General features: G+C 52.0%; 1 protein-coding gene across 7 annotated transcripts in view; it reads left to right on the forward strand.

Annotated features, from left to right (window-relative positions):
* Positions 1-801: 801 nt before the first annotated feature.
* KCNT1 (potassium sodium-activated channel subfamily T member 1) overlaps positions 802-24,599 on the forward strand; it is an 81,134-nt gene continuing 57,336 nt past the window's right edge. For 2 of the 7 annotated variants that reach the window (XM_064676665.1, XM_064676666.1), the window contains exons 1-2: positions 806-995; positions 14,563-14,742. In XM_064676665.1, the coding sequence (XP_064532735.1) occupies positions 865-995; positions 14,563-14,742 (311 nt within the window). In that variant the 5' untranslated portion in view covers positions 806-864. Of the gene's footprint in view, positions 996-14,136; positions 14,404-14,562; positions 14,743-24,599 lie in introns of those variants that run through there. The other 5 variants (XR_010435436.1, XM_064676664.1, XM_064676667.1 and 2 more) reach the window with 5 other exon arrangements.

Raw genomic sequence — 24,599 nt, forward strand, 5'->3', positions numbered from 1 at the left:
CCGTGTTGTTGCAGCAGGGCCCCCCTGGAAGATGAACGCTCCCGGCCCGGGCGCGCAGCACGGCGCAGGAATTCCCCGCAGGCAGCGGCTCGGCCCGGCTTGTTTGCGTTTGGCACAACCCCGAGGCGCAAATATTTGTGTGGGAAGTAGAAAAGAAAACCAAAGGGGAAAAAAAAAAAAGGAAATAGAGATAAAAGAAAAATCAAGGAAAGGAAAAGAGGAAAGGAAAACGCAGAGGGGAGGAGAGGGAAAAAGGAAGGGGGGGAAGGAAAGAGGGAAAGGGGGAAAGAGAAAGGGGGAAAGGGGAAAAAGAGAAAAGAAAAAGGAAAGGGGGAAAAGGGAAGGGAAAAGGGGAAAAAGAGAAAAAGGGAAGGGGGAAAGGGGAAAAAGAGAAAAGAGAAAAAGGAAAGGGAGAAAAGGAAAGGGGAGGGAGGAAAGGGAAAGGGGGGAAAGGAAGGGGGAAAGGAAAAGGAAAGGGGGAAAAGAAAATACAGAAAGCAAAGACCCCCGGGGGTCGTGCAGAGGCCGGAGACGAGGGACGCGCCCCGGGTCAGGGGGTCACCGGCTCCCGCCCCGGCGCGGGGGTCGCGGGGCCGGGGCGGGGTCCGAGGGTGGGGCGGGCCCGGTCCCGCCCGGTGCCGCCCCCGGCCCGCCCCGCACGGCCCCGCACCTGTTGCCGCCCGCGCCCCGCCCGGCCCCGGCATGCGGAGCGAGCCGTGATGGGCGCGGGGCACCGGCAGCGGCCCCGGGACGGCGGCGGAGGCTCTGCCCGCGGCCGGCAGCCCCCGGCCCGCGCCCCCGGCAGCGCGGGGCTCCCATGCTCTGCCCCGCCTCGCCGCGCCGGGGCCCCGCGCCGCTGCGCCCATGCCGTTCTCGGGCGAGGAGCGGAGTCTGCAGGGCATCTACAAACCGGCGGGGCCGGCGGACGGGCGGCCGGTCTGCCCCGAGTGCTACACCAACCGCTCCTTCGTGTACGACGATGGCAGCGCACACAGGTACGGGGGGGCTGGGGTGGGGTGGGATGGGGGGGACTCCTGGGGGCTCTGCCTGTGCCGCCGTCGTGGGGGAGCCCCTTCCCTTCCCGGGTGGGACGGGCAGGACCCCCGACCCTCTTGCCCACCGCGCTCCCTGTGCCCCGAGGAAAGTTTCGGCGGCGCTTCCAGGCCTGGCTGGGGGTCCCTGCGAACGCCCCTCCGGCCACAGCACCTCGGGGATGGAGCAGTCGGGGGCTGCCTGGGTGCGAGGGAGGGGTGCTTGGAGACCCCCGAGCAGTTCCCAGTCACATCTTTCTTTGGAAGAGGGTGGATGCTGCCCTTCCGTCGAGCCGTGCTCCGGGGTGTGTGGGTCGGGCAGGGTTTGGCTGAGCCCTGAAGCCACGCCAAAGTCAAGGGATGAAAATACACGCAGGCAAACCCCTACATTTCCATAGCTGCATCACAGCCCCTGCTCAGGCTTTGGGCTGGTTTTTGTGCCAGAGTTACAATGTCCAGTCTGAGGGAGGGGCTGTGGTGTGGAGGGGAAGAGCTGCTCGAGGGCATCACAGGGACTCTGCTCCTCTTGTGCCCGGCAACAGCAGCTGCTTCTCACATGGGAACGAGTGCTCATTGCTGAAGTACCCCAGCTTTTCCTCGTAAATCCTTTATATTATCATCGTTCCAATTAAATTTTCTAGTGCGGTCCTTATGACTGTCACACTCCTCAAATGTCAGCTCAAATGAGCAAGTGAAGTGTGTGTATATCAATTCATGCTTGGCAGATGAGGACCTTGGCTGGATTTGTTCCCTGGGCTGCTCAGCTGGGGTTTTCTGCACTGGCATCTGCTCGCTGTGATTTAGGGTAACAATCTTTTATTCCTAAAACCCTAGATGGAAAAAGAAGGAGTAGTGTGTTTGGCAAGCTCTTTAACTCTCAGTACATTGCCACTGACTGGGTAATTAGCGAAATCCTTGAATATTGGTTTTTGGGATTAAGTCCCTCATGATTACCCCTGCTGTCCCCTTTGTCAGAGGCACAATGCCCAATGTGTCCAAGGACTGCAGTGCCCCAGGACCCCCTGACTCCTGAGCACCCCGTTTGGTTGCCTTGGGCACGCCAGGGTGGCTGCAGAGCACAGTGCCTTCCCCAAAGCTGCCTCATTTTGCAGCTGTGCTCGCTGTGTTTGCAGAAATGACACCCTGGAGGAGGTTGTGGAGCGTGTCTGCGTGTGGGGGAAGATCAGGGATCAGGCTGGAGACGACAGCTCGTGGAGGGTTCCCACTCCAGCGTTACAGGATGATGATGAATTGCTCCTCATTACGCTCAGCCCTGCCCAGAGTCATTTATCCTCATCTAAAGCCCAACAAAATCCTTGTTCAAAGGTCCTCCTGCCTGTCTCTTTCAGTCTGAATAGAAGAGCTTTGTTTCATAATTATGATTATACAGCTCGATGTGTTTCTAACCCCCTCAGGCTCCGGGGAGGTTGAAATGCCATTGCTTTCCACGGCTTGTCTTGCCTGCCCTTGTGTCTGGCCCTTTGCTGCCCTTCTGGAGATATTAAACAAGCTGGTTGGAGCCCTCAGGGCTCAGCATTTCCCCAGCTCCAGCTCGGAGCAGCCTGGTCTCTAATGTACTTTTTCAGAGCTGTTCAGCTGAAGAAGAAGCAGAAAATGATTGTAAACAGGCTAAAGAGAAAGGGCAGGAGCAGGCAGAGAAATAATCACTGTTTCCCCCATTAGATGATCCCAGGGGCCCCCTGGCTAATCTGCTGCTTGGCTTCCTCTTCTGCAGCCTGGACAGGGGAGTGCACATCAGTGTCATCACCCACACCTAACAACCTGCTGTTGCTCAGCCTCTGCCTGGTTGCCCACGGGTTTCACCTGCAAAGGGCCGTGTCTGGTGTGGGGTTTGTGTCTGAGAAGTGCACAGTCCCCAGGGCAGATCAGGGCTCAGGAGTCCTTGTGATGTCTCCTTGTCTTGTCTCCTCTCTGTGCTCCCAGGCACAGCTGTGGGTGTGATGGCAGACAAGCAGACCTGTCACCAGAGGTGTGGGTGAAGGATGTGAAAAGCAGACTTGTCTCCGAGCAGCAAAGACGTAGAACGTGGTCACTGAACCTTCTGCTGAATGTTCAGGGGACTTCAGCTGGGCTGAAATAAATGGAAGCCTCGATTATCCCCTCACTTAGCAAATCTAGAGGTGTCTGAAAAGCTGTTAAAGAGAAATCCTGTGTTTTCAGTTGCCTGAGCATGGAGATGTGCGTGTGTAAACATCTGTGAGCTTCCTCCTGGCCCTCTTTATAAGGGGACAACAGTCCTGAAAGTCCCTTCCAGATAGAAAGCAAGGGGTTAACTGTAAAAGCACTTGAAAGTTTGTTTGGAGAGCAAATACACATTTCTGGCACCCAGAGGGTACAAATAGCCTAATTTTTACTTTCCTACCTCATGGGAAATCTGGGTAAATGTTTGTACGAGGAGCCAGGCTGTCACTTAGGAGAACATAGGATTTCCTTTGCCTTGCCCATGTAAGGGCACTCTGGGCACCAGCCGTGATGGATGAGCGGCCAGATGGAAGGACTCACACAAAAATATCCCGCACGAGTCCGGGGGCCGGCGGGAGAGGCAGGGCCGGGCCGGAGGAGCCGTGGCTTTTCCATCGGCTGCCTCCCGCTGCCATGGCTCGCTCGGGAAGGAAAAGAGGGGAGAGGGCGGCACCCGCGGTGCTGCCTGGAGCAGCTGCTTAGGAGGATCACGGGCTGGAATCACACGTATGTGGCTTTTGTCGCGTCTCTTCTGAACGTTTCTTAAAGCTCTGCCTGGGCTGCACCGCTCGGCTCAGCTTCTGTGGTGCTGTTTGTGCTGGGAGCAAACAGCTGTGCCGAGGATCCGGGTACCGTGTGCTGGAATTGGGAGTGGGGCACGGAGGGGAGGTGGATCCCAGCTCCTCCAGGGCAAGCTCCTGAGAAGCTGAGGTTGGGGGCTGGAGAGCAGCAGCCAGACAGACACCAGGGGTGTGCGTGAAGGATGTGAAAACCAGAACATATCTGATTAGCAAAGGTGTAGGACATGTTCACTGAACCTTCAGCTGGGCTGAAATAAATGGAAGCTTCGGTTATCCCCTCCCTCAGCAGATCTAGAGGTGTCTGAAAAGCTGTTAGAGAGAAATTCCGTCTTCTCAGTTGCCTGAGTGTGGAGATGTGTGTGTAAACATCTGAGAGCAATATTTGTAAACAACCCATGAGCACCACTGGCCTGGAAGGTCGGGATGTGCCTTTGGAATACCAGCTGGGTTTGGCAGGGCCTTGGTTTGGCAGGGGCTGTGCTACGGTGGGGTCTGTCCTCTGTCCCACCTGGCTGGGCAACCAGAAAAGGTCTTTTGGCCCTAAAAATCAACAGCAAGATTTGGAGCAGTGGCAGCAAGGTTAAAAATGCCCAGAGGCACCTTCTGCTGGTCTGGCCAAAGCCTCTGCCTGAATCCAAAGGCAGAAGGAAAGGAAAAAGCATTGGTTAAGTGGGATTCCTGCACTGATCCAGGCCTGGGATGGCTCTCCCATGGCTTCTCCTGCTAATCTTTAGATGTATCCAAGGAACTGTCTCAGTTTAGCACAGGGATGGTCCCTGCAGTGACAGCCTGTTGTTGTCTCTCAAGTTTTCCATTTTCTGGAAATGAGTGGAAAGATGCTTCTTTGGCAGAGCTTGCACTGAACCAGACTGTGTAGCTAATTAATAACCAGTTCCTCCAGGCAGGATTACTGGCTTGGACATTTATCAGCTTCCAAAAAGTCAACCTCGTGGATTGCAACAACTGTTGCTTTGGCTGCCCATGGGGATCCTGGCCTTGCTGTTCCGGGAGAAATTGCAGTAGGGAGCCATAAAAACTACAGGGCCAAACACCCCGTGTTTTCAGAGTGTGTGTGTAGCAGAGAAAAGAAGGAATTCTGCCCTTGTTTTCCTCAGATGGTTAGGAAGGGGAAGCGTGTGGCTCTGGAATGCTTCAGGAGAGCACCTGCCAGCACACCTGGGTCAGTGGGAAGAGTTTTGGGACCCCCAAAACCAAGTTTACCAAAGGACCCCCTGACGTGCTGAGTGTCCTCCTTAGCAACTGCCCTTGGGTTCTGGCAGGGCCGGGTCACCCTTCGCTGGGGAACAGCAAAATAGGTCATTGCCTGTGCTCAGGGCTCTTTCTGCTCTGCAAAAATATTTACAGCATCTATTTGAATCCTCCCAATTCTCCTCCAGCGACCTCTCCCTGACCCCCACGCCTGGTTCCCAAGTGCTGCACGCAATTTGTTTTGGAGCCTGTTAAGGTTTCTCTTGCATCCCTGCCAGGCTGGGCTGGAGTGTGGGACATCTCATTCATTCCTTCTCATGAATAAAAACAGGCCAGGAGCCACGTCTGAGCTCAGGTGCCTCTGGCCTGGTGTCCTTCCAAAGTGGCCGGTGACAGAAACTGCAGGAGGAAAGGTTTGGATCAGGTATTGGGAAGGAATTTTGGCTGTGAGGGTGGTGAGGCCCTGGCACAGGTTGCCCAGAGAAGCTGTGGCTGCCCCATCTCTGGGAGTGTCCAAGGCTGGGTTGGACAGGACTTGGAGCAACCTTGGCTGGTGGAAGGTCCTTCCCAGGGCTGTGCTGCTGCAGCCTGTCGTGGGGATCCTGGGCTGGAGGTTGTACCCAGTGGCTGTGCTTTGACCACCTGGATGGATGTCCTGGGGTTCACCTGCTTTCTCTTGGTCCTCTTGGTACTTTCTACCTCCATAAGAGGCTGTGACTTCTTTGATGCAGCTGCTCTGTGGCAAAACATGCTGCTTTCTCTTTGAACCTGCTGCCCTGTGATCTCCCTGGGCTCCTGCAGCTCCTGTGATGTGTTTGCTCCCTGGTCCCTGCTCTGATTTTATCTGCCTTTCATCACGTCTCCTTCCAGGCTAAAGACTCCTCCTGATCTGTTGGGCCTCTCCTTGTGCAAACCACTTTATAACCTGTAGTTATCCCTGGTGCCCTTTTCTGTGCACTGTCACCTCTGAAGAGGGGATCCAGGAGCGTGTGTGACTCCATGGTGGGTTATCTGGAGTATAAAAACTTCCCAAACATTCTGGGCTTTGCCCTCCCCTGCAGCTGTTGGCTTTGGGGCATTAGCTGTGAATTTGGCTCTTTTCTGAGTGCTCATTTGCAGACCTCCTGATGCCTGTGCAGGAAGCTGATTTCCCTCTCTCCCGTTGGATTAGTTTGGCATTTACTGATGCTAATTTTCATCTGACATTTTACCACTGGGTTGCTCAGTGCCACACGATCCTCCTGCAACTGTTGACAGTCTGGTTCTGGTTGGACCACCCTGGATAATTTGCAGTCATCCCCATCCCTTCTGAAGCCATGAGAGCCTTGTGGGACCCCACAGATGTTTGCTTCAGTGTTCTCCTTCTGTTTGTCTCCTGTCTCCTGCTCCAGGAGACATCTCCCATCACATCCTGGCCCGGCAGGTGCGTTGACAAACCTCCCTCTCGGGGTTTATTTCTGGTAGACTTTGTATTTTCGAGCAGTGTGAAAAGACTTCCTCCTCCCACGTCCCTCTATTATTTTCTGCTTTCAGTAGCAGGGACTGCTCTCTGTTCTGCAGGGGTCTGCAATGGGGAGAAGTTTCTTTTCCGTGCTCCATCCCTCTCTGCTTGGAGCAGCCTGGGGCTGTGGCAGGGAGGATTTTCCCAGCAGTTTATTAGCAAGGATTAGCACTTTCTTGGTCTTGAAGCCTTTTTTTTTTCATGTGAGCCTGGAAGCTCCTGGGCACTGACAGATGTGGTACAGGATATAACAGCTTGGGATGAGGGGCAGGATTGTGTCCTGTGGGGATATCACAGTCACTCCTGAGAATGAGGAGTCGGGAGAGTAACGAGCTCTGCCTTGAGAGCATCTCCTTGCTCATCCTGAGAGCTGGGAGCAGATAGCTTTGCCCTGCTTGCAACTGCACCTCTGCCAAGATGTGGGTTTTGGCTGGTTCCCGAGGTGGAGAGGGGGGCACTGGTCCCAGGTAAGCTCCCTGTGGAAGAGGAAGTGCCAGGAAAAGCCAGATTGGCCAACAACAAAAGGGCAAAGGGCTTTTAAGCCTCATTTTAGGAGAGGTGAGGTTTTCTGTCTCCTGGACTGGAGGAAGGAGGGCTGCTGTGACCTGCACGAGGGTGCACTGGCTGTGATGGAGCGTTAGGATTTGTGGAGACTAAACAAAATCCTTGTGGGGAAACTATAACTTGGCTTCCTGGTGTTGCTCACAATCCCAGCTGCTGGAACAGGGACCTGTGGGACAGCTGAGGAGGAGGCTGGGCATACCTGGTGTCCGTGAGTGAGACTGGCTGTGGTGTCTGTAGGAACTGTGTTGCCCTCCTTAAGCAGGTGATGGTAGAGAGTTGGCTGTTGGCTCCAGGAGCGGAGCTGGAGGCTGTGACAGGGGAATCGCTCTCTTTTTATTTTAATAATCTGTTTAGGTTCAAGATTTTTCACGGTTGGTTGGCATGAATCACGAGCCTGGTGTTATGCCTCTGTGCAGCAGCACCCTGTCATTAAAGGCTGGGTGGTTTCCCTGGGGAGTCTGGAGTGCAGAGCCTCCGAAATCCCCGTGGGACTGGCGGGGCCTCGTGCTGAGGGATCGTTTCTCTGGCAGTGTCAGTCCTGGTTGCTTCATTCCTTGGGCCCTGGGCTTGATTCTGCTTTTAGATGAACTTGAACGCGCTCCCAGGCCACCTCACCAACTGTGACAGGCAAAAATGGGGGATGTCCTTGCTGGGAAAGGACTGGATGCTCCGGGAAATCTGCTCCTCCCTCAGCACAGACCTCCTACAACCAAGATACAGCCTCAGTTGTAATCCATAAATAGCCTGGAGGTGGCCCAGTCAGGAGTTTCCCGGCAGGGTTGGTGACCTTGGCTGAGCTGAGGGAGTGTGGTTTGGGTTTGTCCCTTCTTCTGAGGCTGTTCAGGGATGAGATGGTGGGAGTGGGACCCTTGGGGACCTTTGCCCAAGAACGCTGGGATGGGGAGCAGAGCGGTGGCCCTGATTAGGGAAGCAGGGGTTGGTGTGTTGTGCTGTAAGTGATCATCTGAGCTGATTTGCATTCTATTTGCATATTTACACAGCAGAATAAACTGGTTGCAGGTCACAAAATCACAGAATGGTTTGGGTTTTAAGGGACCTTAAAGATCATCCAGTTCCAACCCCCTGCCATGGGCAGGGACACCTTCCATAGACCTGATTGCTCAGGTTGCTTCCACCAGACCTTCCACTGCTCCAGGCTGCTTTTTCTTTTGGTACCACTTAGGATTGCCAAGAAAAGATGAGGAGGCCCCAGCCCAGGCTTGAGGAGTGGGAAGTGATCCCCTCACCTGCCAGGAGCCAAGGGTGTGTAGGATGTGCTTTCTCTCCTCGTTTCTCCTGGTGTTATTTGGGCTCTGCAGTCACCAGGGACATCAGCATGGCTTGTCTGCCTTTGCTTCTGCTGGGACCCTCCCAGCACTGCCAGGCCTTCCAGACAGGATACTCTGGAGGAAGGGGATACCTGTGGCTCACTCCTCCTGGATCCCTTCCCCTTGGCAGGGCACTGATGGAAAACTGGGGGGAGCCGAGCTGCCTCTGCCACTCGTGTGCTCCCTGTGCTGCTGTGGGATGAAAGAAGAGTGAAAAGGCTTCTCAGTGGGGCTCTGCCTTCCCTGAACTTTACCTTGGCACACAAAGCATTCATGTGCATCAGGCCAGAAGGGAACGGGGAGACGTGGGGTTGAATTGCTAATATGGGGTTGTCTAATAAGAAAAACAGCTCTGGACCTGGAAGGTACAATTTCTACTTTTATCTTCTGGAAAATAGCATTTGCCAGCAGGGGAAAGGCTTGTGGAGCTTTGCACTGACTCACTCTTCCTGTTCATTTTCCACGTGAAACACACAAAATGCTAATTTTTCTGCGAGGCCTGGGGTGTTAAATTGCCTGTGCTGGTTGAAAGCGAAGCGATGGGTGGATTTGTCACAGGGCTTGGCAGTCCTGGAGAAGTTTTGGGCAACAGCAGCTCCTGACATGGACAAGTCCGACCGTGGAGATACAGATTTGGTTGCAGGAGTTTAATCTGGGAGACTGAGCCCTTCGTGTACTCTGTGTGTGTGTATATTTATATATGTGTGTGTATGTGTATATATATATATGTTTTGCAGCTGTTGTTCCCACAAAAGGTGACTTGGGCCAAAGCTGCTCAGAGTAGCTGGAGATAATGACTTGGATGTTACGATGGGCCTGTTCACATCTCTTTGAATATAAAAAGTGTTTAATCCATGGCCATTGTACAAGTAACCCCAGCTCTGTGAACAGGGCCAGCGAGTCACTGGGTGACCTCTGGGAAGGGAGAGGGGACGGTGGGATGAGGGTCTGGGGCTCTTCCTCCATCCAGCTGAGCCATAACCAACAATGATGTTGGATGGTGCTCACAGGGAGATGAGTGAGGAACATGCACAACTCTGAGCCTGAAATGAGCACCCCAACTCTTCCTTGGGGTGTCCCTGCAGGGAGATCCTGCCCTGGCAGCTGCTGAGTTGGTGTCCAGGGAAGGGCAGTGTGTGTGGTGGGACCTGCCCTGCATGTGTGCCTGCCCACACGTGTGCAGACCCCCTGCCCCCCTTCCCTGTGTGCTCTGTGCCCTCTCCTCCGGCTGTGCCGGGGTGCTGTGCCAGCTCCTGCCCCTCCTTGCCAGGGGAGCGGTGCCAGGGCCTGCTGCAGTCCTGTGTCCCTGTCAGGGGGGCTGTGCTGCCTCCCAGCCCCACTCTGCAGACCAGCCCTGTGCCTCCCCACACACTGGAGCCATTAGGAGACCCCACGGGGATGTCACTCAGAGGGGGAAAATAACCCCCAAAATCAAAAAGAGAGGGGAGAACAACTGTAACCTGGTAACCATAAGAGCTGTGGGAGGAGAAACAAACACAAGATGATTGTATATATTTAAATAACTGTAGAAAAAGAAAGGGCAGAATTTCCTGTATGGCTTGGTTCCCTGGAGAGGCTCTGAGAGCCTGGTGGCAGCTGAGCTTGCCAGGGATGGATTAGGATGCAGGGCCAGACTCTGGTGGAACTCTGTGGCAGGGAGGAGGGGACATGGCATGGTCCTTGGTGTCCTGGGGCAGCCTGGCTCCAAGAACCCTCTGGAGCAGTATCCCATCCCTTGGGTGCAGTCTAGGCACCATCACCCTACAGTGGGCTGGAGGCTCCTGCCCCACCAGTGCCTGTTTGTTGCTCAAAAGGCTCCGTTCTCCTCTGACAACAGATTGTGTCATGTGTCACTGCTGACAGTGAGAGGAAGGTCATTCCCTGGGTCTGACTCTTGTTCCACCCTTGCTTCAGCCACGGCTTGTCCTTTCTATCCCATGAGAGGGGACAGGAGGCCCAGCAGCAGCTGGCTGTGGTGTTGGGTTGTGTACTGGGTACCAAAGCTCGAGGAAAAGTGGCTTTGCCTGGGGGGGGATGTTGATATTGGACAGGAGGTACTTGCTTTCCTGGCTGCACATCCAGACTCCCTGGCCATCCTCCTGGGGAAAGGATGGAGTTAGAACAGATGGCTGCCAGCAGGACCTTGTGCCTCTGGCTTTTTACAGCTTGGAGGGGAAGAGGAGGGGTTTGGATTGTAAGTTATGCAAGAACTTGCCCCAGAAGTAGGTTCAACTGTTCTGGTTGCACACCCCAACCCTTAGAAGGAGGAGAGGAAGAGCATTTCTGGGAGGGCCTTCAGTGAGGGGTGTCACTGAGAGCTTTGGAGCTCCCAATGGTGCCTGGCAGGTGTGGGCAGTTACCTCATGCAGGTACCAGAACATCTGAGTTTGGGATCTGTGATGACCCTGGGTGGTTTGGGATTGGTTTGTGGTGGGAAGCAGGAGGATGCTCTGCGGCTTTTGTGGCGTGCAAGAAAGAAGAAGAGGAACTTTGGTTTTGTCTTTCCTGTTCTTTGACATGTGCAGTCAAAAATAATAACAAAAATCCTGAAGTACATTACAACAGGCTCCCAGCCTGGGGACTTTCCTCTGAGGCAAAGCTGCCTCTTGGGTGCTGGGAACCCAAACAGCCTCTGGCAGAGCTCTGGCTCAGCACAGGCAGGGGGGTGGGTTGTCACTGGTCTCGTGGTGGCATTTCCAGCCTCAGGGGATGGTGCTGTCAGCACTGAGCCTTCCCTGTGTGTCCCGGGGGGAATGAGCAAGGGAAGAACGTGGTTGTGACCAGCCCACACACACGAGAGCCAACTGAAGGGACTCGAGGCTGGAGCATCTCCGGGGCTCTGAGGGAGAGTTTGCCAGACTGTGGTGGTGACTGGTCTGCCTGTGCTTTAATGGGAGGGGAGATCCACAGGGAGCTCTGGTGGGATCCCAGTTCCCGTGTTCCCAGTGGGGTGTCCCCTCCCTGCCTGCTGGGGAGTTGGCCAAGCTGGGGGAGAGACGGTGTCGTAGCGAGAGAGTGGAAGAGTGTTGAGGTTCCCATATGCTGAGCACAGCGTGCTTTTTTGGTGGTACAGGGTTCTGGAGGAAGGAAGGGAAGGGATGATAAAAATAAAGCTGCAGTTCTGTATTTAGCTATAAACGACTTCAGGATTATTTTTTTTTTCCAGTAGTATTTGAAGACTGTGCAATAAATGAGCTTGTTCATGAATTTTTTATTTTATACCACTACAGCTTTGAAGAAGTAGCCAGGTTACTGTGGTGTTTCTGTAGCTCAGGATCCCTGTGTTTGGGTGGTTGTAAATCCTCTGTGCTGATGTCAGGAGACCTGTGTGAGGTGCAGGAGCACTTTTTCTAAGACTGATGTGCAACATATCTCAAAGTCACTGTGTAAGTGATAAAGACATCTTAACAAATAAGTGAGTGCAGCATTTGTCTTAGTGAAGCTTCATCCAGAATGAACAAATGTTCCAAAATGTTAAAATTCTGAATGATTTTGTATGCAAGAATAAATGAAATTACATTAAAAATGTAGCTGCTGCTGCCAATGGGAGAAGAAACTCAGATGCAAATGGCAGAGATTGTGTTTCCAGAGATACTGGTATAATTGGATTTTACTACAGTTTCTAAATGCTAATAAAGGACAGTGGTAAATATTTGCTTTGTTTCATGAATCTGACACAGGATCTGAGGCCAGGAGAGATGAGTTCATTGATCTGGAAAAGAATTGTGTAGAGTTTGAAAGAAAAAAACCACACCCAAACCCCAAAAGGGGAGTGTTTGGTATCCAAGGGGATGGCTGGGTAGAGCTGTGGGCATCCATAGCTCCCTGTGGGTCCAAGATAACGTGGACCTGCCTGCCTGGCCCCACAGTGGGAGCTGTGGAGTGTCAGACAGGGTGGTAGCTCTGTGTAAAGGTGCCCTTTCCACATGGCAGTCAGTGTGTCCACGGCTGTGCAGGGAAGGAAACAACCTGCTCCTTTGAACAGGCACTTCATAATCAGTGGAGATCACTGGGTGTGACAGTCTCCTTCAAACACAATTGTAATTGCCCACATTTGGTGTCAGGCACCTGGCTCCCCACGTTAAAGTCTGATTTTAATAAGAGAGAGGTTGATTTTTAAAATTTACTTTTTCTCCCCCTGAAATTCCAATTTTAGGATGCTGTCCTGGCCTCACGGCAACAAGAAACCTCAGCTGGGCTAGAATTTCTTTGAGGTGGCCTAGAAACAGTGTGCTTTTGGCCTAATTTGTCATAGTTAAACTCTTAAGAGGAAAGACTTCATTGTGGCTTCTTTCTGTGTGTGCTTAATGTTAGATCCTCCTTTGCAATGTGAGCTGGAGACGGTCAGCTAACTCTAGTGTTTATATCAGTTAATCCAGAGGGAGTGCTTGAGCTGACAGGGGTTTGGCTTGATTTATCTCAGACACCAGGTTTTGGATCAATGAATACCATAGAATAACCTCCCTGATGCCCCAGGCCCTGCACAGATGCATCACTCAGCACAGAGCCTTGGCTGCACGGTGCATATGGCAGCTAAAAGGAACTGGAAAGCTCTGGGGGTACGGAATTAAGTGGCAAATAACATCAGTGAGAATCATCTGAAGCGCTGAGAGCGAGCTGGGTTGTCTTCTGGGGCTTTGTTCAGCAGAAATTTTGCATGCTGATTGCTCTTCTGGAAACCCGGGAACAACAGCCGAGCAGGGCTTTGGAATCTGGTCAGCTGGGAGCTGAGTTGCAGGGGTTTGAGTTGTTAAAGGTAGAAGAAGATCTGAGGGGCCTCAGATCCCATCCCTGCAGCCCAGCAGCAAACCCCTCCACGTCTGCTCAGTTCAGCATTCAGCTGGCAGGAGCTCTTTCGCCTTGTGTGGTGCGTGCTGGAGGTGAAGCTGTGGGAAGGTGGTTGGAATGGGTTGGAGAGGCTTTGGGTGAGATATTTGGAAGTAGAACAGGCAGGAGCTGGAGCCTTGCAAGCTCTTTGCTGCCTCACGCCCCGAAGTTACACGTGATGGACAAAGAATCAGCTCACTGCAGAGGCACCATGTCTTCCAAGCTCTCCCTGACCTCCCCACTTTCCACAAAGGGTCTGTGAATTTGGTGTTCCTGTCTTGGCATGGATGAATTTCACTGGTGAGGCCAGGACAGAAGGGATCAGGAGCTGTGATCCTGCCCTGTGTGACTGTGCACTGGCTTTACAGCATTGAATGGCTTTGTTGCCTTGGGGTTCTGTGAAGGGAAGTTTCAGCCTAACCCCAATCTGCTGTAATTAGTAGCTCAAACTGACGTGGGCAGAACTGTTGTACCCATGTTTTGGTTGGTAAAGAAAGGGGGTTTGAGAAAAGGAGACCAAAGAAAGCCTTTAACCCTCTGAAAGGGCAGTTTGAGAGCTGTTTGAGGTCCATCTTTGTGTGTGCCAGGCAGAGCTGTCTTTGAGCCACCACCTTGGGTGTCTCTCGGGCATTGCACCCCCCCATCCCTGGACCAGAGACATGGGCAGCCGAGGGATGGGTGACAGATCCTCCTGGCCACGGCACTTGGCAGCTGGACAGACAACTGAGTCATCAGTGTTCGTGGTTTCTCATTTAATCCTGGGGTTGTTGGGATGATTTAAGTGCCAGCAGTCCAGGGAGGAGGTTGTGCTTCTGCTTCCAGCAGGGCTGTGGAGCCATCGCCTCGTCTGCCTCCCATCCCTACTTTTGGTCGCGGGGGGAGGCTGGGGGGTGGATCCGGGCTCGGCTGGCAGCTGTAGATTATCTTGCGAGCAGTTTTATTTCCTCCCGGCGATTGGGCTTTTCCATTGGCTCCTCTTGCTCTCCGTCGCTCGCCTGCTGAGCAGCAAATGTCCTGTGCCCGGCGCTGCCCTGCGGGGCGCTCCGCGGGACCGCGCTCCGCGCCCTGCCCACCCCGCCGGCCCCCGGCCTGAGCCCCGACCCCCCAATGCCCCCGGGGGGAGCGCTCTGCAGGGGGGGCACGGCCGCCTGCCCCGCAATGTAATCGCGGCCGGCGGTGCGGGGCGCGGTGCGTGCGGGGTGCGGGAGGCGCGGGGCCGGCCCCGGGGGAGGTGCCGGGGCGGGCGGCGGGGGCGGGCAGGGCAGGGCAGGGCTCCCCTCTCGCCCCCCCACCTACCGCTACCCCCTTGTCTCCCGTAGGCTCTCGTCGCCCGGCGGCTGCGGCGGCGGGGACGGCGGCGGGAGCCGCAAGAGCGGGGTCATTCTGGACATCGCCGCCCTGAAGATGACGGAGCTGGAGTCCGAGGTGCTGCCCCTGCCGCCCCGGTACCGCTTCCGAGATCTGCTGCTGGGGGACCAGTCCTTCCAGAGCGACGACAGGTTCGGGGCGCAGCGCGGGGACAGCGGGGTGGGGGGCGCGGGGACGGCGAGGGAGGGACACACGGCCCGGGGACAGGCACTGTCCGGGGATGGGGACACGCACCCAGGATGGGGACACACGCCCGGGGATGGGGACACACGCCCGGGGTGGGGACACACGCCCGGGGTGGGGACAAACACCCGGGACCCCCGCACTCTCCGGGGCGGGGATCCGGAGCTCTCCGCGGTGCTGCTGCCGCGGGCGCAGCCGGACCCCGCCCGGCGCGGAGCTCTCCGCGGTGCTGAGCGCGGGGCCGGGGCGGCCGCGCTGCGGGAGGGGGGCTTTGGGGTTACGGGGGGTACCCGGAGCCTGCGGGCGTTGGGAGATGTTCGCAGGAACCATGCCCGGGAGAAGGGCACCGGGATGTGAAGGGAATGGAGGGCAGGGGTGCCTTGGACAGCAGGCAGCGGGAACATCTGGGTGCTCCAGGAGGGTGGGATGTGCTGGACCTGCTGGGCAGTGGGAGTTGTGGGTGTACTGGGCCAGCAGACGCTGAGCCGTGTGGGTATTCTGGGCAGGGAGTCCCGTCAGGGGTTGGCAAGGAGGAAAAGGGACCAGTGTCTGGGAGATGTACGGGATGGAGTTGGTGAGGGGCTGGTGGAACTCTGCCATGTGCAGAGTTTGGGCTGAGCACATCCGTTTGTTTAGGAGGTGAGGCTCCTCCAGGCTGTCTTTGCAGCAGGATGTGCTGATGGGAGCAGAGAAATTATAAAGAGCTGCTGGGGTTGTGGTGCAACTCTCTCTTTCTTGGGCTGACCAGAGAAATGGTCTTAATGTGTTGAGCACCAAGCCTGCTCTTCCTGCCTGGCCGGCAGGGATTTATGAGCAGGTTGAGTGAATGATTGAAGGAATGCCATGAGTGGCAAGTGCATTCCATGGGCAGAGCAGTTAAATGAAGAGGAACGAGAACCTTCCCTTCAAATCTGTTCATGTCATAAGTACCCAGGAGCTGCAGTGCTAATGGGGAGTCAGTGAGGTCGTTATCTTTTCCCACCAATTAATTGTGTGATGCAAACAGAGAGAGATGAAATTCTTGTTGAAAAAAACCCTTCAGTTCCTGGTGAGTTAGCCTTTGGCTAACTGTGTGTTTGGTACCTGCACCAAGGCTTCTGTGAGTCTGTGTTAAAAGGCAAATTAATTTTTTTATATGTACCAGCGTCGTCCAAAAAAAAAAAAAAAAAGTGAATTTGGCTTTGGAAAAGGAATGTGGGATTTACAAATGTTCTGTGTAAGTGTTCCTAACTTTTATAGCTGCGGTAAAAATTGGTCTGTCTCGAAAATGAGTCTGTGATCCTGAAGGTTTTAAAGCCCAGATTTTCTTAACAGGCACTTAAACATTAATATAGTTTTACAGTATAAAGTGAGAAGTTGATATGAAATTCCTGCTGCAGAAAACGTCTGGATTTCAGAGCAGTTATGCTATGGCTCATTTGGCTCTTTGAAGATTTAATAGTTTTCATTTAAGTATTTGAAAGCATCTGTAATACAGAAGCTGGGAATTGCAGATTGTGTTCATTCTGTGTTTCACTGGTTATACCCCTTAACCTTCATTTTCATCTCAATTTGAGTGTTTCTGATTCAGAGTCTCTCTTTAATTTTAATGTGGAGCTACTCTGGATTATTTTTAAATTCATTAGCCTTGTTTCTCAAGAATTCATTACCCTTATTTCTTAAGATATCTCTGTTTCGGTGGCTTTATGTGCTGCTTTCTTTAGCTGTTTGATTTCCCCTTTGTCTAGAAAATATTGATAATTTCACAGCGTGTTTGGGAATGCAAATCTGTGACCCCCCCCATTTGCTGTTCACTGGAGCCCTCTTGACTTCCCTGGGAGTTGAGATGAGCTGTAGGCTTTGGGAAATGTTGCTGTTAGGCCTAAGTTTTGGTCCCAAGTCATTAATAACACCAGGATCTTACAGATGAACCAAACTCACTGGAGTAATTATGACTAGTGAATTAGTCTGTTCCAAACCAACTGGATCAGGAGCTGATTTTGGTCATCAGAAAGAGAGAAAAGCAGAAAGAAAGAGAAAAGCAGAAGAAAAAAGAAAAGCAGAAAGACTTTTTGGCTTTGCTGTGCTTATAAATGATAAGCAGCCCAGAGATGTGCTTTGAAGTGCTTTGTTACAGGGATGTGCTGGGGGAAATTCCCCCATGGAAACACTGTGGGAGCTATGAATGGTCAAATAGAGCTCATTGGACTCACAGATGTAACACTGAGGGAAAACACCCGTAGCACTAAATATCTCATTTATTTATAAAAGCAATGCCTAAAACATTAGTGTCTCAAATATCTGCTTTTGAAAACTTCCCTGGAATGATAAAAGTGAGGAGGTTTCTGAGGTCAGCAGAGGACTAAAAGGTTGGGAGGGCCGTAGCTTTTGCTGCTTCTGGAGAATTAAAAACGCTCTGTTAGAGATGAATTAGTGCATCCTCATCACAGAGGATGCTGAGGAGACCAACACTGGGCTGAGCTGAGGGAATGAGGTAATGCTGGAGCTTGAGGAGATGAGAGCTTGTTGGAACAAGCAGATAATTAGAGAGCTGTGGTATGGCAGGAGGAGGGAGCATGTCCAGATAACCTCTGGAACTGAAAGAGCTAATCAGTGAATGGGAGGTGGAATAGGTAAAACAGGCTGCTCCTCATTTACCTCTGCTTTTAGAATGTGAAAGGTGAAGCCAGTCAGTCTAATGCAGGGCTTGCTCTTTGGCAGGTGGGCTGAGTGACAGGAGCATTAAAATAACACTTGGAATGGGGTGTGGAGGATGCAGTAAATTGGCCAGGAAGCAAATAGGAAACGACCGACTGGAAGAGGAATGTGGGAGGTAAATGGATTTGTGGAACAGAGAGAGAAAAACCTAATGACAAGCAATTCTAGAGTTGTCAAGTGGAAGTGCTCCTTCCAGGATCATCTGACTCATTTTTGGAACTCACCACCACGGGGCACGTTGAAGGCTTTGGGCTGAGCTGGATTTAAACTCTGGGCTTGGCATTTCTGCAAGGCAGGTCTTCAGGTTATAGAAACAGGATTAACTGTCATTTCAGCTCAGAATTTCCAGAGGATAAAAATTGCTGTTCAGGGCATGAATCTGACTGATAGGGCCTGGGAGGTAATTTCTTCTTTGGGGAAGGAAGGCTCTCTTTGGGAACATTGCAGTTCCTCGGTTGTCTGGCATTAGTCCTGTCCAGTTCAGAAGTTTCTTTCCCTTTTGGAAGGTTCTGTCAATGTCAATACTGGGAGAAAAAGGGATTTGTTCTGCTCTCTTATGGCAGTATTGCATTTCCTATCTCACTGATGTTTTGTTGACTTGAGAGCAATTCAGAGCCACTGGAATTGAACAGTACAGGCAAGTTTAAGATGTTGAGTAACATCTTAAACAAAAAGAGGGTGAAGAACTGGGGGCACAAGTGCTGCTGGTGCCTGGCTGCCCTTCCACATGCCTGGCACAGGACTCCTCTGGGCATGGGAATCCTCTGTGCAGTGGAGGCTGTGCAGGAGTGAGGCCAAAGGGGCTGGAGGAAGGGAGAGGGAGCTGAGCTCACATCCCAAGGGTGCTGCGAGTCTGGGCTCCGTGAGGAAGGCAGGCTCCTGTTCTGAAGCGATACTGGAATTGCTGATTAAAGGCAGCTGAGAAAGCACATCTGCTGAATTGATAAATATTGTCTTATACCACAAGCTGTGGCATCCCTTTGATCTCTGCTGTCCTGACTACGGCAGTTTTTGATCGCCTGCATTCTCTTTTCTTGGACAGTGCTGACAGCTGGGTTGGGGCACGTATAAAAAAAGCCCATAAATAAAATTAAACTGTATCTCAGAAAAGTGTCATTAGGAGCTTATTTGTCGCCTAATTTAAATAGCCTGAACACTTTCCAGAAAATCATTGTCAGAAGCCACAGTCCTATTTACAGTACTGAGAAGTAATGGATGTCACTTTGATTAAGTGCATTTTTCTGAGGCTAATTATCAGGAAAAAATCATTTTGATGGATGAGGATGTTTGTGAAAGCTGCTTGTGCAGAAGAATTCAGCAACATCTCTATAAAAATTTTAACATCTTCTGTTTCAAATCAAAGATTTTTTTTGGATGTTACATAACAAAGAAAAGAGACTTTTAAGAACTGGGACGAATTCTTTTAAGTTTCTTCTTCCAAGTTATATAGAGTCTGAAGACTCTTTGTCTGTGAACTGACATCTGGTCTTTGTCTCTTTAATTGTCACCAAGTGGTGGCTCTAAATCATAGGTCAGACTGTGCTTGGTGTGAGCAAACTGAAGTGCTGCAATCTCAGGCTTTAGGATCTTACCCTGGCGGGTTTCATGATAACATTCCCCAAGTGATTTCCTCATCAAATGCATCATTACATTAATGGAGCCGGGCAGTTTTGTCTTCCAGAGTCAGGTTCCTTCAATGTGCCTGTGGCTGAATCCCCACTTCATTGACATTTGATTTAATGGGCAATTTTCCTCATTTTATTTGGAAGATGCAGATGCTGATTTGAAAACTGCAGGTTGTATCCAGAAGTTAGAGGCATTTATTTCTGTGAAGGTGAGGTAATGGCCAATATTTTAAGTTACTGCAGTGGCTGTTCAGGCTGTAGCATCTGTGCTAGTGAAGGTTTGTACCTGGAATTAGGAGATCCAACTCTGATGCATATGTGCCACAAAATTCCTCTGGGGAAGACTCTTCATCCCCCAGCAGTTTGATCCCTTGCTTGTGAAGCAGGATGAAGGTATTTGTTGCTAATATCCATTCCCTAAATAAGTGTTTAGAGCCATCTCCCAGCAGCCCTGGGTGCAGAATCTCTCAAGGGGTGACTCAGTTGTGATGTCTGAGCCCAGCTCCAGACCAAGCAATAAATAACCCTGGGGAAGGTGGTGGGACCCCAAAGTTGGGAGTGTCGGTGTGGCCACTGGAATTGAATTGCTTCTCCTCTGCCTTTGCCACCTGGCAAAGCAGAACCAGAACAGTTATTAATTGGATTAGGCTGTTTTCCTGAGTCAACTCTTTGTCAGAAAGTTTCTGTCTGACAGAAGAAGCAGGAGTTTCCTCCTGAGGGCCCTGGGCAGGGCCCTGCTCCCGCCTGGAATGATCCTTGTTCCACGTGTGCTCCTGCTCCTGGGCCAGGGTGGGTGGGGCAGGTGACATGTATGGGTGTAGCTCTTTCCAAAGTACATTCTGACAGCTCTGCTGTGCCAGCCAAGGCTGTGGACAAGACCAAATTCCGTCCCTAATTTAAGTTATGGGAGAAGCTGCTGGCAAGGAGTGCTGGAGATTGTAGGGATCAAGCTGGACACGCTGTGCTCCTCCAGCACGGCTTCCTCCTGCTCCTGGAATGGAAGGCCAGGAGCATCCCAGACCACCAGTCATACCCATGGCTCTTCTGAAGCACAGTGCTGTGGGACCAGACTAGCAGAGCTTAGAGCAGTGTAGGGAAAAGCTCCTGGGGCAGGGTGTTGGTGTTCTTAAATCTGCTGCTGGTCCCATTTGCTCCCTTCCATGGAAGGGTGACCATGAAACCTGAGCTCCAAAGCCCTGGGTCCTCTGCAGAGAGGGTTTCTCCAGCAGCTCCTCCCTCACCTTTAACAGAGTGAATATCACCATGTGTTGCCACTGGATTCCTCAGCCCAGCTCCAGATGGGATACACTGGGATGAAGAGGTTGGAGGCCTGAGACAGCTTTATAAAACTGATTTGGGTTTTCTTTTGTCTGTAGATTTTTTTTCTTAATGGCAGATAACATTCTTAATTGCGATTTGCTTTTCTAGCTGTTCTTAAAGGCTGCAGGGATGATTCCTGACGTGGTGCCTTAATTGCAGTGCTGTTTGGGGTTTTTGAAATGGATGTTTCCTTATGTGTGCTGGTGAATATCCATCTTGAGGCAGGTACCCCTGGACATCAGCAGGGATATTAGGAAAGTTATGAAAGTAATAGAGCAAAGAAGAAATGCAGTTCTCTTATAATTATATCTGTTGTTTTATTTTAAAAAATGGTCATTACTCTTTTCAGAGATATTGTTTTTACTGTCAGGAAGGGGCCCTTGTAGCAATAAAAGTAAGTGCACGTAGCAGGATGGTGGAACGAGCAGAGGTGTCCCTGGAGTGCTGCAGAATGTACAGCTGTGCCCTGATGAAAAGGAAGAACAACATTGATTTTCAGTTATTTAGTGCAATTTAACACTATGGGCTCAGATTTCCATCCTTCCCTGGGGTGTTTTTTTCCCATTTATTTACATTCCCTCTGGTTTCTTTTCAATTTATTGGGAGAATGGGCTTGAAAGAGAAAACAGCATTTCAGGTTATCAGAGAGTACCTGTCTGAGTGAAGGGGAGAGCACGAGCAAGGGGGGCAGAGGGTCATGTCCCTGCAGCTCCAGCAGAGACTTGCAGTGGTTGAGGATCTGTTTTTTTTTGGTTTCTCATGTGTGGAAGGGCAAAGGGCAAGGGAAGGGCACAGGGAGGAGTGACCACCCTCACCCACCCAATGGTGGGCACATTCCCAGGGGAGCCCCTGGGGGTTGGCATTGGCCTTACTCAAGGAAAACTGAACACGTTGGCAAAATGAATTGTTTTATTCCCCTCCACCAGTTGGACAGGACACACCAGACTCATTGAAAAGAGTCCTGTGAAGGGAGTGCAGAGGGTCATGGAAAATGTTGGAGTCTTGGTTCCTGCCAAGGTTAACTGGGACAAACCTCCTTCCACGTGTTCTTGGCATGACACTGAGGCCGGGTGGGGACATTGCTGGTTGCTCCAGCTGTGCATGGCCCTGGTGCTCCTTTCTGCCTGGGGCTCCTTGGAGCTCCTGTGCTGCTTAAACCTGCTGGGAGAGAGCAGGGAACAGGACTCAGGAGAGCCAGGGGGAGAAGCTTTGGTTGCAGTGTAAGATCTTGGCAGAGATCTGCAGGGACGTGGGTCGCTTTAGCACCAGGAGAGTGTCGTGAGTGTGAGTCTGTGTCCACAGATCTGCTGAAGAGTGGTGGTGTTTGTCATCCCAGCAAACCCCTGTGCCTGCAGGAACCCACGGGGGTGTTGTGTTGCCTTGGGCGAGGGTGAAAGGTCAGGCTGACACCAACGCTGTCACTGCTGCTGTGGTGACAGCACGAGGAACAACTTGGCAGCTGTGGCTGTAATTGCAGAGAACGCATTAAATTTTCCTGCCATGTTTTCCCACTGCTTTATCTCTTCACAGTTGCATCTTTGTTCCCAAGGGGAATAATTTACCGCTCTTCTGAAGGTGGTGCTCGTTGCTTTTCCTCTGCACAACCTGTTCAGTGACTGACTGTGTAGGGAGTGTCAGAGCTCAGGCATCCCCCGCTCGCAGCCTCAGGGGAGTCGGAGGCTCGGCCCCTTCTGCACTCAACCCTGTCCTAATGCCAACCCTGCTCTGGTGTGAGCTGCTCTCTCACAGGCCCCTGTGTGGTTGTGGCCAAGGAGATCACAAGCAGAGCTTAAATATCTTGGTTAATAAGTCCCCCCATAGGTTCCCTTGTAAGGCATCTCAGAGACTCCTTTAGTGGTAGACTGTGCAGCAGAGGGGTTCAGAGAGGAATAAAAGGCTGGAACCTGGATCAAAACATCTGTGTTTCTGAGAAGTTCCACTGAGAGGGCTGATACTCTGGTGTCTATTTTCAGTGCTGATTATCAGGACACCTTGCCTGTGAAGCCCTGCAGCAAGTGCAGATTTCCCTGCCATGCTGCATTTGCCTCTGCTCCACTGGCACTTGCCTGGATCTGTAGCACAGATGTAGGTATTAATTTGCAAATAAAATAGCTCATGTTCCTCCTGACTGACAGCTCAGAGAGTGGGTCATACAGGCTCTGTGCACAGCTCCTGCCAGCTGCCAACAGGGCTGTGCTGCCTGTGGAGGGTTGGCAATGCAAGGGGAAGCAGCACCAGCCTCCCAGTCCCCAAATCTGAAGATTTCTTCTATTATCAGCCTATTGGCAATAAACAAAAAAATTATCCCCCATTCTTTCTTATCTTTCAGCTGGTTCAGAGTTCAGATTCCATTGTTACATCACACTCTGTATAAAATAATGGCATTGAATTTCATCTGCTCCCTGACCTTATTTCCTCTCTTTGTGTGAAGCATTTTGTTACCATTTTAGCAAATTTATGGCTGTTTTACTGCAGGGAGATGATCAAAGTCCAATCTCCTGGAGAAGGCAGGTCCCTGTGGTGACAGTCTCTGCTCTCTGTTCTGTCCCCACAACATCACTGTGGGTGTCTTAAGATCTCCCCTGCATTGCCAGAGGGCTGGAAGGAGGTTTTCAGGGTTGCAGGTCCTCCTGATAGGCTTCAGCATGGCCCCTTTAATTATTCTGGGTTATAAATAATTGATAATGAAGAAGTTTGTGGTGATAGAGTCGACATGCAGGGCCTGTGTCTTGGTGGGACAGAGAGGTTGTGGTTGTTAGCATGTTACTAGCAGGTTGGAGTTAAAGGAAAGGCCTGTTTTCTAAACCTCTCAAACTCAGAAAACTTGTCCCTTCAAGCAGAAGGGCTGGAGTAGTGAGTGAATCACTGCTTGCAAGCATTTTAAAGAGTAGTTTTCTGTTCCAAGACTAATCAACCATGTGGTGCAGGGACAGGAGTGCTCTGCAAGGGCCATCCATGGCTTTCTGGAAGAACTCCAGGAGCTTTGAGTTGGCTTTGCCTCTTTGGACTTGCACGGGGGCCACAGTTGCTTGGTCTTGCTTCTGCTTCCCTCGAGACAGACCATCTGGTTCTCTTCTGCTCACCCTTCTTCAAGAGACAGCCTGGAGCTGTTTGCTGACAGTCACACAGGACGTGGCAGTGGTGTTTTGTGAGTGGAAGGTGGAAAGCAAAGTTGAAGACAGACCCAGCATGTCAGGATTGTGACATCTCCAAGGCAGTGGCTCTGTGGTCAGCTCCCATGTGCTGGGTGCATTCCCTCTATTTCAGGGATGAAAGTCTCTGCTGTCAGATGGATTGGCTGTGTGTGAGGTGTGTTTTCCCTGTGTTTTTTCTATAATTTTTCCCCATGGAACGGGCAATGGAGAGGGTGCCTCTTGCTCGTGCTCTCCCTGATCCAGTGCCATTGTTGTTTTCCCTGCCTGGCTCTCTGCAGCAGTTGTGTGGGTGTGCAGAAATGTGTGCCATGATGTACAAGTAGCCACGGCCACAGCCTTCAGGTTCAGAGCCGGGCCAGGGCGTGGGCGCAGCCGGAGGGAAGGAAGGAAGGAGGAATTGTGCAGGAGGACAACAGCCCACGCTGTCAGCTTGTGAGGTCAGCTGGGTGATGTAAAGAGTGACACAGCAGTGAATTCGCTGGCTGAGGTGAGTGATTTGCTCAAGGGCAAAGACTGAAGAGTGGTGAGAGGGGGAACACAGAGCGAGGTGTCCCCCGGTGATGCCAAGAGGTTCATTCACCTCTTCCCTTTGTGCTGTTGCTGTTTTGATGAACTCAAGTCTTGCCTGATGTGAGCTAAGAAATAGTGAGGGTTGGTTTTTGTACCTGGCTGTGTTTGTGCCCAGAAATAACCTGGGTTTGCTCAGTGTGGAACTGCTGCTTGTAAAGCTGGGCACTGGTGAGGTGCTGGCTGCCCCGTGGTGCCCTGTCACCATGTCACCGTGCCAGTGTGTGCAGTGTTATGCTCCAGTGGGCTCCAGCTGCAGCTCCCCTGGCACTGGAGCTGTGGTGTGAGAAGCAAGGCTAAGCCCTTGACCCTTCCCTGGGGAGCAGGGCAACCTTTTGCCACCCAGAGAGGGCTTTGTGCCCCCAGATGGGTGTTGGGTGTTGCATGAACTGATGGAGAAGAGTGTGTGTGTTCACTGTGGTCAGTGCAAACCTCAGGGTG

This window comes from Pseudopipra pipra, chromosome 20 (genome assembly GCF_036250125.1).
Source record: "Pseudopipra pipra isolate bDixPip1 chromosome 20, bDixPip1.hap1, whole genome shotgun sequence".
Taxonomy (NCBI): domain Eukaryota; kingdom Metazoa; phylum Chordata; class Aves; order Passeriformes; family Pipridae; genus Pseudopipra; species Pseudopipra pipra.